The sequence below is a fragment of the Myotis lucifugus genome, unplaced genomic scaffold (genome assembly GCF_000147115.1).
Source record: "Myotis lucifugus unplaced genomic scaffold, Myoluc2.0 scaffold_139, whole genome shotgun sequence".
Lineage (NCBI taxonomy): Eukaryota > Metazoa > Chordata > Mammalia > Chiroptera > Vespertilionidae > Myotis > Myotis lucifugus.
Genome location: NW_005871187.1, coordinates 1,678,338 through 1,693,653, shown reverse-complemented (window position 1 = coordinate 1,693,653; position 15,316 = coordinate 1,678,338). Strand labels below are relative to the sequence as shown.

At 38.4% G+C, this 15,316-nt stretch overlaps 1 protein-coding gene across 7 annotated transcripts in view; it reads right to left on the bottom strand.

Moving 5' to 3' along the window:
• ARHGAP42 (Rho GTPase activating protein 42) overlaps positions 1-15,316 on the bottom strand; it is a 248,584-nt gene that overhangs the window by 35,724 nt on the left and 197,544 nt on the right. For all 7 annotated transcript variants that reach the window (XM_023758838.1, XM_006094660.3, XM_023758836.1 and 4 more), the window contains 4 exons: positions 10,565-10,665; positions 8,345-8,454; positions 6,125-6,203; positions 4,721-4,760 (listed from right to left, as the gene is read on the bottom strand). In XM_023758838.1, the coding sequence (XP_023614606.1) occupies positions 4,721-4,760; positions 6,125-6,203; positions 8,345-8,454; positions 10,565-10,665 (330 nt within the window). The remainder of the gene's footprint in view (positions 1-4,720; positions 4,761-6,124; positions 6,204-8,344; positions 8,455-10,564; positions 10,666-15,316) is intronic.

The following is a 15,316-nucleotide window of genomic DNA, read 5'->3' as shown; positions in this document are numbered from 1 at the left end:
TATTGATGACAGGCATTACTATTCTCAAGATGAATCAATTCTCAGTCTTATAATTCCAAGAAAAGGATACGGTGACATATTTCACAACCAGGAAAGTGCTTGTGGATTCAACATCCTATAACTGACTAATGTTATGTTTTGTACTTCATGCATTTCTCATTAAGATGAGTCAAACTCTCCTTCTCTGTTAAATTATGCTAGCTTTATTTATGGCATCTTTACTCTGAAAACAGTAAGTGAAGAGTAACCACAGAGTAGAGAGACTTTCCATGTTAGGCTTGTAAAGAGAGAGACTCATCCCTCTAGAATTTTAGTTTTATTATTCATTTCATGGTATATGCTCTCTGTATATTCACAGTATGTCTCTATTTTAGGATATGAAATAGTTCTTAACCTGTTGCTTTTGGGGTTGTCAGCCCAGACATTATGACAACTTTTAATGGTTGACTTTAAAAACAAATTTTTACCCGAGTTTTCTATTTTGCCATTCTAAGCTTCATAATTATCTCCAGCAGTTCAAAACACACATTCCATACCAAACTGAGTTTTCAAAGGACAAACAAGATTATTTTAAGATAAATAGAATCCATCTGAATGACAAGACTACATAAAAGTACTTCTCAAGGTGGAAAATGAATCAAAGCTAATCTGGTTTCAAATACCAATTGTGAGAGAAATTACATACTGAAATTGACATAAAGCCATTTCTGAGGGGTCAAATGTGAAAAGGGGAAATGGAGATCGAAATAAACAGGGCGAACATAAAGATATAAGCTGCTCTGAACTCATAACATGATGACCTCCCATGATTTATTCAAGACTTAGAAAGAGGTCTGAGTCCTAGCCGGTTTGGTTCAGTGGACTGAGCATCGGCCTGTAGACCGAAGGGTCCCAGGTTTAATTCTGGTCAAGGGCACGTACCTAGGTGAGGTTGCAGGCTCTTCCTCAGCCCGGGCCCTGATCAGGGCATGTGAGGAGGCAACCAATTGATGTGTTTCTCTCACATCAATAGTTCTCTCTGTCTTTCCCTCTCTCTTCCACTCTCTCTAAAAATAAATGGAAAAATATCCTCGGGTAAGGATTAAAAAAAAAAAAAAGAGAGAAAGAAGTCTGAGATCCTCACCATCCTGGAACCTAATTTTGAACTGAAACAAGTAAAATTCTGGATGTTCTGGATGTGTTGCTAGGAAGAAAACAGACTGCTGTTCTTAATTTAACAGGACCATGTTCTTGAATCTGGAATACTGTCCTATGAGTCATCACTAGAAATCCTAGAATACATCAATAGAAAAATAGTATCCACTATAAGACACATGATAGAAGAGAAAAGGAGTAAAATTGCAGACTGAGCAAGAGATTCACGATTCACAGTGCCATTAATAAATATTAGGTCTTTTAAAAATAAAAAATATGTATATATTTTTTATTGATTTCAGAGAGGAAGGGAGAGGGAGAGATGATTGATGAGAGAGAATCTAGAGGGATGAGTCTCTCTTTACGTGCCTCCTGCATGGCCCCAAACTTGGGATTGAGCCCACAACCCAGCATGTGCCCTGACCAAGAATCAAACCGTGACCTCCTGGTTCATAGGTTAATGCTCAACCACTGAACCACGCTGGCCAGGCAATTTTAGACCTTGATGTAGTAGACTATTCACAATTACATGCAAAACGAAAGTAAATTCTGAAGACCTGGAAAAAGAGGCAGCCTGAGAGGCAGGTCACTTTAGGGAAAGGTTCTTCATTGCTGCCTGGACTGAGAGATGCTGAGAAAGCCTTGCTCTTGCAAGCTGGCAATCCCCAAGTCGCCACCTACAGGAGGCTCCATTGGTCTGAGTGTCTTTAATTGGTGGCACACACCATAGCCCTGACTTTTCAACTGAGTGGGGGTGATTTTGTTTGGGTGAGAACATTTGAATCTCCAAGAATGTGTAAAAACAAGTAAAATCAAGTGCGATTTTGAATAAGTAGGCTTTATGGCATGTGGTAAAACATTTTGAAATCACTACATAATTTTGTGTGTGATTTATTTAGAATGTTTAAAATGCGTAAAAGAATATTAATCTCTGCATTTATCAGCCGATTTACTAGATTACAGAAGTTGCCACGTGTTTAGGAGGATTATATTAGCCAGAATCACAAATTTGTCTTATTAGGGTCTTGCATTTAGAGAATCAAATTTATTAGTTTTATAATTATAGCTTGATCTAAAGAAGCTTGATTGATCAAATTTGAATTCTATTAAGTTTATGGAAAAATTAAATAAAAATAACTTATTTTTTAAAGTTAGTACATTTATAATTTGAATAAGATCTGTATGTTGATTAAAAACAGACTTAAAGAGAAAATATAGCTTAAGATAAAATAATAAAAGTAAAGCTTACAACTAAGGTTAAGATTTATAACTTTGAGCCCTACATATTAATAAAGCTAAGGGAATTGAAATATTCCTTTGTATAATCAAAATCTCTCCTTGGCAATCAAAGTCTACTGGCACTAAGAGTAAGAATAACAGCCATTATGTGCTGAACACACATCCCATTGAGGGCCTGTATTGAGTACACTAAGAAGGAGAGATGGGTTCTATCACACTAAGCCCAGAGAACTGGGTAGGAAACTAATACATCATACCGAAAGCCAGAATGTAGGAAATGATATAGATATATGGACTTCGGGACACACCATCTTATATTTACACACTGGGGGCCTGGTGCACAGATTCGTGCACCAATGGGGTCCCTTGGCCTGGCCTGCACCCTCTCGCAATCCGGGACCCATCAGGGGATGTTGGAGAGCCGGTTTTGGTCTGATCCCTGCAGGCCAGGCTGAAGGACCCCACCGGTGCATGAACTGTGCACTGGGCCGCTAGTCCTTTATAAGAGGGTAATATGCAAATTGACCCTAACAACGGAACAACCGGTTGCTATGATGTGCACTGACCACCAGGGGGCAGACGCTCAACACAGGAGCTGTCCCCTGGTGGTCAGTGCATGTCATAGCTACTGGATGGTCAGCTAGTTGCTTAGGCTTTTATATATAGACTAGAGGCCTGATGCACGAAATTCGTGCAAGGGTCTCTGCAGGCCAAGGCAGCAGCAGCCCCGGCTGACATCTCGGCCCCCACAGCAGCAGCCCTGGCTGCTGCCTCGGCCCTTCAGCCCTGGCTTCGTCCGGAAGGTCATCCGGAATGTCATCCGGAAGGACACGCCATCCAGTCTAATTAGCATATTACCCTTTTATTATTATAGATGGTGGTACCGTGATGTTTCAGGTGGCTTAGCCTATAGAAAAGCAGTTTTCCAGAAGAGAAAGTTTTTATGGCATGAAGAAGTACCTTCTCCCTCCATCACAGCATGAGTATATTTGATAACTTTCTTATTTCCTAATTATGACAGAACCCCTAGTTCCTGAGGTACATTAAGTATCAAGTATATTCTGATTTGACCATTTCTCCATTCAAAAGCATTATTCAATACCATATACAAGTTCAGTTGTTTTCAAAGAAAGATTCATCCCTGAGTAGATCATTTGTCTTTATAATGGATATATAATGAGGCCAATGTTAGAAAATACATTTCAAACTCTACTCAAATGCAAATCATACAACAAATTACTTTTTAGGTAATTGTTTAGAATTAACATTCAGTACTTACAAAACTCTTAATCCATTGGTTAACGTTTCTGTGATTAGATACAAGTGGATAATGAAAGATTCTATACTGATCACTTTCCTTGATTTAGCAATTGAGAAAGAAATGTAAGAATAAACCCTGAAAGTATTTTTTAAAATCTTTAATATTAAAGGTTATTTTAAATTATGCATTTTTTTGATGATTTTTTAAATTAATTACTAGGAAGAATTTCCTTCAGTTAAAATATAGGCTTTTTCATATACTCAATATTTATGATTTTCAAATGAGCGCTTCCCCAGTTTTTATATTTACTCCACTCTAACTTGTATTTTAACAGCAATTTAAAAGCCAAGATTATTAAGTCTGTTTTAAAAATAAATTTAGACATTATGAGAGAAAGTCAATTGAGTTAAATAAAATTTGAAATTGCTTTAAAAGACATACAAATAACCTTAGAAACATACAAACTAGTTTTAAATGTCAAGTAATATAGTATACCTAAAAATATACTAAAATAATCAAGGGTAAAAGAAGGCAAGAGGTGGAAGATAATGAAAGAGGATTTAGAATGGAATGGAAAACACATACAGTGTATCTGTTAAGAATGGTTTGATGCTAAGGATTCAGTAATAATACAGTGATAACATGTGTTCCTACATATCCCATGTGCTAAGACAATGTCCTTATATTCCACATTCTTGAGCACAATCTCCTAAAATTAGCATAAAGTATCCAAGTCTTTAGTCTTATAAATTGGAGCAGAGACAATAAGATAAATAAGCCCTCCTACTGCCATTAAAAACAACAACAAAAACAAACAAGCTATCAACTGCCTCAAATCTCTTTCTGGGATAGAGCAAGGTACATACCTCTAAGTAGACAGCAAAGAAAGAAAACTTAATTTTGGTTACTATAATATCAGTTGTTAGTAGTTTTAACATGAGAAACTTCTTTAAATGAATTTTATTCACCATCCAATCAAAGATGTGTTAATATCATTTTTCTAGAGCTAACTCTTAATATCACATAATAGCTTTGTGATTAAAAATAACTGTGATAAAAATTTGAATACTTATTAAAACAACTTACTTTCTTCTTTCTTGCTCATAATGGCAGGCAGGGTGTAAATCTAAAAAACAAGGGGAGTCCATCAGTTACTTGCAGTTAATGACGCAGTACAGACGATTACCAGGGTGATACTGGTGCAGTGCTCCACAGAGGAGTGTCTTGATTCAAGGTCCTACAACTGCTGCATCCACAGCGCCACCTCCCCATCCTGTAACCAACCTTGCCTCCCATTCCTTTCATCCCTGGCTGTCCTGCCCTGGATAGAGTTCTACCTCCTTCCATCTGATTTACGAGTGTCATTCTATTCCCCAACATAATGCATAACAGCCCTTCTTGATAAAGTATCTCATGATGGGTTTTACCTGCTTGCTCTTTACTCAAATGATCTGCTTAGTGTGTTCTTTTCAGCACGTACAATCCTAACGTGTACTTGCTGAGCTGCCACGCTGTCTTCTACATCTGCTCTCGGTCAGATCTTGCCTCTCAGTTAAGTGGTGAAAAATCTAATGGTTTTGTTTAATTTTCAATCTACCATTGACTGCTATTTTTGTAAATTACAGTAAAATTTAAATATCATAATCATAATAAATAGATATGAAATCAAAATTTCTCGTTAAGTTCAACAAATATAAAATGACCTCTTCAAATTAGTACAAAATTTTCCAGATGCTTAATCATGAGTTCTGCGCTCATCTCCTCATGCGCAGGTAACTGTGTGAGGGGTGGTCTCACAGTCTGGAGACCACACTTGGTGCAGCTCTGCTGTGACACAGCCTTTGACAAGGTTGCTCACGGGTTCTCTGCCACCTATAGGACACTTCTCAAGGGACAGAATGTGGCCTCATAGTTGCTCTGTGTGCTCATCCCCTAACCATCTAAAGCCATATTCTTTATAAAGAAAACAGACAGTGATTAATAATTTATTTATTTTTAGATAAAACGCCCTAATAACTGTCAGTTATCATGCCAACATCAAAATAACTATTAGAAAAATAAGGATATGGATGAGAAGAAAATGTCAACTCACAGGCAGTTTTACCAAATAAGACTATAGGGTTAGCTCTTACCCTGCATCTTGTTTATCATGCCGATTACGAAGACCGTGCAAAGACTGGGAATTCAATAATTATTAACCAAATAGAATAAACTAATCAGTGAAGCCAAATTAATTATTAGAAGTAATTTTTAATAAATAATTTTAGGGTTTTAGTCGTGAAAGTCCTCCTGAGAAACAAATTACAAAGTTGGTGCTGTGTGTCAGTGAGCGAGACAACACCAGGAAAATAGTAAGTTTCTACTCAGATTTGGTATTTTAATATTTTCATATATTTACAGATATATAAAAATTTCAGATGTATTTTTTCCCAGACAGACTTTGTAATTATTAGAACAACAAAACCTAAATAAAGTGTGTTATATTCTTACTGGTTCTTTCCCATCCATGGCTTCGAGCCAGAGTTTCCGGTTAGCTTCTGAAAAGGCCTGCAATGTGATGATCCCATGCCTAACAAAAACAAATATTTTATATTTTTAATTTATTCCAGCTATGTATTTACACATTTACAATTTTTAAAATTCTTACTTAGCTATAAAAGTAAAATTTGAAGAAAAATCAGGAAAGAGAAAAAAGAAATAGAAAAGAGAGAAAAGAAAAAATAGAAAAGATAAGGAAAAAAAGGAATTAATTGATCTACACATATCTTTCAGAAAAATCACTATATACAACCACACCCACACACAGATATTTTTCATTCTAATGATCACAGGTAGCAACATAATTTAGTGTTCCAAGTACAAGTCTGTCTGAAGGAGGAAGTTCCAAATTATTTCCCCTGAAATGACTTAAAAGGATGATAACCACATTCATCTAAGTTCAAAACCACCTAAACATTCTACAAGATGAGGATAACTGAGAGTATGACCCCAATGTGACACAATCTAGTCACTAAAAATAATTACAATGAGTACATAGCAATGTGGAAAGCCTCAGACCATAACTAGTTAATTATTAAGAAGATCCTAAAACCAAAGGGTTTATCTGCACCATGATCACAATATTAAAATTACTTCATTTAAAAATAATTATCTCCCAAGAACTCATTCTGAAATAAGATGTACTTCAAGAGAGACAGAGTGAGCGAAGGGAGAGAGGAATTTGATATAAGAGAGAAAAAGGTATGAAATCCAAAAACAAGGGGAATTAACCTAGTTAACAGGAAATTTCACTTAAATATTGTATGTTTAAAAACCTGGAATGACTTAAAACTATGATAAACGCATATATCTCTTCTGTAAACAGGAACTAGGTCATTAGACAGGAAAAGAAAAAACATATATAAAAATCGAGGTAATTTTATCTTTGAACCAGTGTAACAACATCAAGAATAAAATAACAATGATCAGTATTTGCTGGCTGTTTAGTATGTGCCAGGCATTGTGTTGTTTCCTTTGAGGTGGGTAATTATTATTTTATTTTACATGAGACCACTAAGGCATAGTTTAACCATGTGCCCCAAAGTTATATAACTAGAAAAGGCTTAAATTAAAAAAAGAGAGAGAGAGAAATCACTAACATGTTGGTGTTTGTCTACATAGAAAATCAAGAAATTCCTACTGCACTACTATAAAAACCAATAAGTTCAACAACGACACTGGTTATCAGTCCATATAAAATAAAAATAATAGCCTTTCTAGACAGTAATCTCAACCATTTCGAAAAAAGAGTTTTACTAATGAAAAGAATTCTATCCAAAACTGTAATAAAAATACCTAAGAATAAATCTAAAAAATAATATGTAAATCTTCAAGGAGAGTTTAATTCTCCATCAGTTATTTAAAAAACTTAACTCCAGTCAAAAATCCCAAGGGAGTGTTTTGAAGAGGAAGATAAACTTAATAAGAAGATCCATAACATCTGAGAACACAGGGCCACATAGGTAACACAATGTTAAAGCAGCATAAGAATGGGAGTCTTGCCCTACCAGATAGTTAGAAGCCATGGTACACGTAAGCTATAGTACATATCGTGACCATGGAATAGATAAAAAATCAAGAAGCACACCCCTTTTCATTTTGTTTCTCTTCAGCTTGTATTGACACCAGAAAGGAGTAGAGCTAAATATCCCCACTAAATTATAAACTCGGGTGCACAACATTTATGTCTCTCCCAATATGCTGTGGCTGAGAGAGTCCTGGTAGGTGCTTGGCACAGGGCGCACACTCCCTTTCACTGGCTGAAGGAGCTTGTGACATTCCCAGCTTATTATTCCTTAGAAGCAAGGCCCCCAGGCTCCACAGACGCCTACAAACAGGCTGACCCAGGAGCCAGGGCTATGCTGTCGGGCTCCTTCACTGTGACGGGGTCCCCAAGTCCCCGGCATGCACTTTCCCCTAATGTTGTCTGTCATTTATATTGATTTTCCAGATTCTGCTTTGAGTTATGTTACTTTTTGCTAGCATTCTGTGTCTGATTATTTTTTTAAAGAATCGTGCAATATGTATTTGTCAAATGAATATGTAAAAAAATGAAATAAATATGCACACTGTTTTTAAAAAGAGATTGGAAGACAAGCACTTGCATGCTGCTTTGTATTTATATTTAAACACAGAAACAACTAAACGTAAAGTAAAAAGAAAAGCGCAAACCTTTCAACTACTTCTATGTCAAAGCAGAATCGTTTGTCAATTGAATCTGTCTTTCGTCGGATACAAGATTTTAATTTAAACATTTCTGGCGAGCTGGTGACAAGGCCGTTCTGCAACAAGAAGGGGAACACATGTTATCACGATGACGAGGTAAACTGAAAAACATTCAATCTTCCACCTAAAAGTGCGGCACTGAAAGGTAAGCTTAGAGCACAGGTGATGTATCAAGGTCATAATGACACCATGTCCTACATACAAGACTTTCTGCTGAATGTCAACTGCCCAATTATTAGTATAATATTCCAAATTGTTCATTAATAGGTTCATTGCATATATGTGTTTCATTCAAAGGATTCTGTGACATGGCTGTCTAGTGCACCTCAACATATCTATAACAAAAGCGCAATATGCTAATTAGACCGGATAGTTGAATGACCTTCCAGACCTCCTTCCGGATGAAGCCAGGGCTGTGAGGGTTGAGCCCCTTGCACGAATTTTGTGCATTGGGTCTCTAGTTTATTTATAATGTAACTTGCACTCTAATACACATGCCTTTGGAGTTCAATTTAGAAAAGGTGTGAAATAACAGTCACAGTAATGTCACAACTAGATAGATATCCAGAATGTTTGTCGGGATACAACACCGTTGCTCTGAAAAAAATTTCCCAGATTGCTAAGAGATTAGTATTGTTTGTGTCTTTGTATTAGATCCTTATAATATTAAATGATAGCTGGCTGAAAACCTCGAGAGAGCTACCAAAATAATAAAGTTCAGGTATACAATTGCTATGATGCTATTGTTATCATACATACCATGTGATTGCTTTGTTGGTAACCAATTGCTACTCTGCTACTAACACTGAAACTCTTTGGATAGGATCCAAAATTGGCTCAATAAATAAGAATTTTCTTCTATACCTGACATGCCAGCCAATTTTAAGGGGAATGCTTACCTACTGTCTGAATAATTCTTTTGTCTATTGAAAATGTCATAGATTTACTAACAGAACTTTGGCAGGGCCTATGTGATATTAGCTCACTGGCTGCCACATAAACTGTCTTTCTGACAATAGCTTTTCTTATGAACCCTTTAGAGAAGAAACTAGGCATGATTATAGCATTTAATGCCTTCTCATGATGGTGGCCACCTAAAGTTTCTTTTTCTCTGGCATGTTGTCCTTTATTTTATGTCTCTCCATTTGAATTATTAGACTCTAATGAATGCCCAAGCACAATAAGTTTCAACTGATGTATTTGAGTATGTGTCAAGGATCAACATTTACCTGCCATGAGCTGTACCACAGATTAGCTGGGCGAGTCACTTACTTTCTACCATCTTGATTTTCTAATCTGTTAAAATAAGGCCAGACTAAACGATCTTTAAAAAAGTACACTACGTTCCATATTGTTCACTAGCCATGTGAGACATTCAGTGGCCAATTTACTTTTGCGGGGAATGGGCACTGGTCAATTTCTCCTACGAATCTTTGCTGGGCCAGCAGTTCAGTAAACAGCACACAGGGCAGAAGATGAGAAGGTTCCAGGGGCAAAGGCATACCTCCCCAGAGGCCACCTGGGAAAAGATGCAGATTTGGGCCTGGTCCAGCCACTGGCAGCCCCTCCTGGGCTACTGGCCAAGCAACAGCACAGTAACAAACCACTACCAGGTTGTGAGAGGGCGCCTCAGGGCCCCGGCCTTTAATTCAGCTGCTTATCAGCATGCCATGGCCATGGTAAAGGAAAATCCTGGCCACTCTTTTTAAGTCACCAAGGTCACCAAAGTGAGAGAAACCTTTGTGGCTTTTCAATTTTTAAAAATTGTGTACACGTTTATTAGAAAAGCAAGGGGTTTTTTGTTTGTTTTACTTCCATTTCTTTCTTGTTTTAAAACTTCTAACGTGTTTTGTATTCTCTCTTTTTTTAAAATTCTTTGTTGTTGAAAGTATTACACAAAACCCCCTTTTCCCCCATTGACCTCTCCCAGCCCGCCCCGGCCACCCCCCAGGCCTTCACCACCCTATTATCTGTATCCATGGGTTATGCATATATGTATACAAGTTTGACAGTCTGTTCAATGTTCTATGTTTCCTCCCCTGCCTTCCCTCTGAGGTTTGACAGTCTGTTCAATGTTCTATGTTTCTGGATCTATTTTTGCTCATCAGTTTATGTTGTCCGTTTCTTGAATAATAACCTCAGTTAAAAATAAAAACAAAAACTCACCATTTTCCCACTGGATTTCATTTCTGAAACACTCATTGTAAATGTTTTGCTTCCTTTATCGTACGTACAATAATGTTTAATCCATGTAAAACCAAGTGGTCCTAATGCAAGGAAACAAACGTTACAGACTGTTAATAAATGACTAGTTTTCACATTTGTACAGTTTTGCTTTTTTAAAAATATATGTTTATTGATTTCAGAGGGGAAGGGAGAGGGAGAGAGAGAGAGAGAGAGAGAGAGAGAGAGAGAGAAACATCGATGAGAAAGAATCATTAGTTGGCTGCCTCCTGCATGCCCCACACTGGGGATCGAGCCCACAACCCGGCATGTGTCCTTGACTGGGACTCGAACTGCGACCTCCTGGTTCACAGGTGACGCTCAACCACTGAGTCACACCGGCTGGGCTGTTCAGTTTTTGATGCGACAATAAACAATTGAGCATTTCCACAGACCATGTAAGTTTGGAACTTTTACTGAATGAGCGTGAGAAGGGCAAGTATGGAGAGAGAGTGGTATGGGGTAGTGTCTTGGAATTGAGCCACGTGGCCTAACTTGAAGCTTTGACTATACACTCGAGAGTTCCTTTAGATCTGAACTGCAGTTGTCTCATGTGTAAAAGTGGTACTTACATCCCATAGAAGTAGGAAGCATGAGGAGTAACAGTCTGAGTTACTATCGCTGGTCTCCTTCTTGCCCTCTGTTCCTGAAACTGCTAAAAATTTAGCAACGTCATGTCACCCCTCTGGTTCTAATCAAACCCGCATCACTCCAGAGAAACAGCAAAGATCCTGTGACGTCCCACCAGGCCCCTCCCTAGGGCTCTCACCTCACATCTTACTACCCTTTGCTTCATGCACTCCGCTCCAGCTACACTGGCCCCTTGCTGATCCCTAAACACAGCGAATGCACTTCTACTCAGGGCATCTGAAGCAGCCTGCACGCCTCTTCCTCCAGACGTCAGCATGGCCTGCACTGTCGCCTCCTTCAGGGCTTTTCCTAAATGTCTCCTTCCTAGTACTGCCTTTCCTGAGACAGCTCACATAGCAACACCCTCACCAGATATTTCTTGCTTTACTTTCTTCTTAGAAGCTATCACTAAATTCTACTTGATGCATCCTACTTATTGCTTGTCTCTGCCATTTAGACTCTAATTCTCTAGGAGCAGGAAAGCGTGATGTTCTGCTGACTGGTACATTCTTAATCCGTAGAACAGGGCCAGATACATAGTTGTCACTCAATAAATATTTGACAAGTGAAGGAAAAGGAAAGAATCACTCATCTTTCTTTAAGACTTTATTGACCTTAGAGTTATTTCCTCTTACCACTAATCTGAAAAGAAAAAAGTGAATTTAAATAACTTCTTAAAATGAAAATGTTTCATTCACTATGTATAGTATAAGTTTTATATGGATAGTGCTCCCTTTCCCCCCATAAATACTGTGCAACCCTTTCCCACAGCACTCCCCTTACAGTCCTATATTCTCTCCTTAAGGAATGGGACGCCGCTGGTTGGCCAGGGTGGAGGGATGCATTGTGACCAAGGTAGGCGACCTTCAGTTTCCACACAGGGAAGCCAACTATCCTGGATCCAAATGTCACAGTGGCCGAGGGCCTTGAAGACGGAGCTTGTTTTCTAGGCAGCTTCTATCCTGCTTAACACCTGGTTCTTTCTAGCAACAATTATGTACAATATTATTGCTGCCGTGGTCTCATAACCATCTATTCAGAAGCAAGAAATGTGAATGTGAAAGTGCATCTCTTGAGGAAAGTGTTTCATGAGCCATTTGAATTTATTTTTTCCGCAATAACAGTGCCCTGGGTGTCGTGTGGCGTTAATGCTTAAACTGCTCCAGATTTTAAAAAGATGGGGTTTGGCGGTACACTTCGTCATCACAAAAGGATTTTGCAATTAACTTCAATTCTGTTTGGGGAACATTTTACACTATAATACTTAACAATACTTGTTGATAATTCTGTTCCGTGTGGTGTAAAACACTTAAAGGCTTAGAGCTGATTAGCGGGAAGTGGCTGGATGGAAATCCTTACAGTGACTTTACTACTCAGCGATGTAGGAAGCAGTATTAGCCATCAAGTATGGCCACAGTAATGCTCTGATGACATTTTAGACCTCGGCTTAGTTTTTCTTTCCTGCCTCCACCATAAGTGCAGCATCTCAAGCATTTATAATCTTCAGGTCTGCTGCACACACGTGCTGCTTCCTTTAAGGTCTGCCTGGCACTGGGCCCAGGCAGATGTTGTTACACCAGCAATTCTGAAGTCCTTAAAAAACAGTCTTGGAAAATAAAAATTTATTATAGCTCTAAAGTAGCAAAATAAAACAAGTTTAATTATCTTACCCAGTAATCATATGAGGTTGCCAAGATGATGCTTACAAAATGGGAGGAAATGAACATTTATGGAATACCTTTTAAGTGCCAAAATTTAACCTAAGAACTTTTTAAGTGATACTTTATAATGCCATTTTACATATAAGGAAACAGAGCATTAGAACTGCACATGGTACTACTTCCTTCATCAATAAGGCATGCGATGGGAATTGTTCTTTTTAGGGAATACTACCTCTCAAGAGTTATTTTAAGAATTATAAATGAGATAAATGTAAATTGCACAGAGCAGTAAGAGCTCCTGGTATGTATAGTGGTAGTATTATGCACCACCGCTGATAATAGGGACATTTTACATACATTATCTCCAATTCCTGCAACACCCTTACAAGATAAGTACAAATCTCCCTCTTTTACAAATGAGGAGACTGAGCTCAGAAAGCTGTCCGCCCAGCACCTCCCAGTTAACAGGGGGCAGGCACGGCATTCCGGCGCAGTTCTGTCTGACTCTGGAGCCAGGCTATCCTCAAGCCTATTAGAATGCAATGTAATGTGTGCCTAGAGGTGGGTAACATAGCAACCGCATCTCCGACAACGGGGAGCTCTGTGCCCTGACTGCAATGATCTGCCTCTGCCCCATTGCGGCCACCTCCATTTGTCACTCCATTTACAGCTCTGATAGCTGCTATTGATCACTGGCTGCTGACTGCGTGAGTTTGCCTTATGCCTTCCACTACAGAATAAACGCCCAGAAGCCATTTCTTCATCTCATTTTCTGTTCCCCACAGGACTTATCCTCTGTGATAGCAACAGCCCAATTGATATGTCTTCGTGGACTGGTCAAATTTTTGTATTATAAATGCTTTCAAAGATTCCCAGTGGAAAGGGGCTTTGGATATTTGTCCCTTGCGTAAAAATAATTCCAAAGGCGTATAAATCCATGAATTTTTCTTTTTAAATCCCCAGGTAAGGGGAAGGAGGAAAGATGGTCAATGGGAAAAGGAAAGAGAGAGGGATTATGTCGGGGCTGGAGAGCACTTCTGAAGGTTGAGTGTGGTGATGGTATCACAGGTGCATACTTAGGGCAAAACCCTTCAAACTGTACATTTTAAGTATGTGCGATTTATTATATGTCAATTGTACCTCACTAAAGCTGTACAAATAATGCAGGGGATACAGAGAAAATCGAGAGAGAAAGTGTCTCGGGGGCAAGAAGGCAACATAAAAAAGGAGGATGCCAAACAGAGAGGGAGAGTCTGCCTGTTAGAGCCTCGAATGCCACACTCCTTAGGGGCCTTCCCAGGAGGGGCACTAGAGTTATCATTTCAATATCTGAAAATAGACTTGTCAAAGTAGACAGTTATGAGACAAACTCCCAGAACCCAGTTCCCCTGAGCCAGCAGCCCTCTACCATCTAGTCTACAATAAATGTCGGCCACGTCTGTCAGATCAAATTGTTATTTTCTTATACTACCAGCCAACCACTGAGCATTACCTGAGCACGTCAAATACACATTGGGTTGCATTTTAGTGACCATGTTGCTCTGTGTTGAAACGCTTACAGCCGATCTGATCTCTCCAACTTCCCCATCCCAAACCCTTTAATATCTTACTAACCAAAACAATTCCCTCACTCTCTTGTGTACTGACAGGGAGACTTCAGAGCAGTGCCATTTCATGTGGTTGGTGGGTCCCAATAAATGTGAAAAATACAGAAAGCATACATAAGCATTTTCTTTTTCTTTTTTTTTTTTTTACAGCAATTTGAAATTGCAAAATGCAAGCACATGCTTTTGTGTTTTACAAAGACATTGGTCCATGATGGATTGGAAAAAAATTGTTCCTTCAACACGAAGAGTATGAGAATGGTGCTTTAGGGCATATGTGATTTGAAATAGTTAATTTAGTCAGACTGCTCCCACTTAGTGACAAGTATCATTCAGAAAGGATCCTTGTTAAAGAATTCTGAGTGACTTTTTATTTATTTTTGTGAGATAAACTTTCTGAGTGTGAGGCAATTATCATCATGCTCTATTGGGTCTGATGCTTATTTCCTAACCTCAAGAAGCAAAGGGTGCAGTGTGACATTACACAGTTGCCAGTTTTATTCCTGGAAACTGAGAAAACACAGAAGTCAATGAAATGATGCGGTTGGAAGGGAACACTTATCACAGTCACCGGGATGATTCATCCTGAAAAAGGCTTTGATTTTTCAATTTTCCACCAAACTTTAAATTGAGATTAGATATCACAATAAATTCTAAAACTGAATTTATGTTGCCCTATCATTAGCAAAAAGTTATAAGTTCCAAGTTCAACAATATAAACTTAGAGATGCTGGTGGTGAGATGTGAAAAAGCTTCCTTTCTGTGGTGGTGATGGTGACTGAGCTGACTAAATACCATAA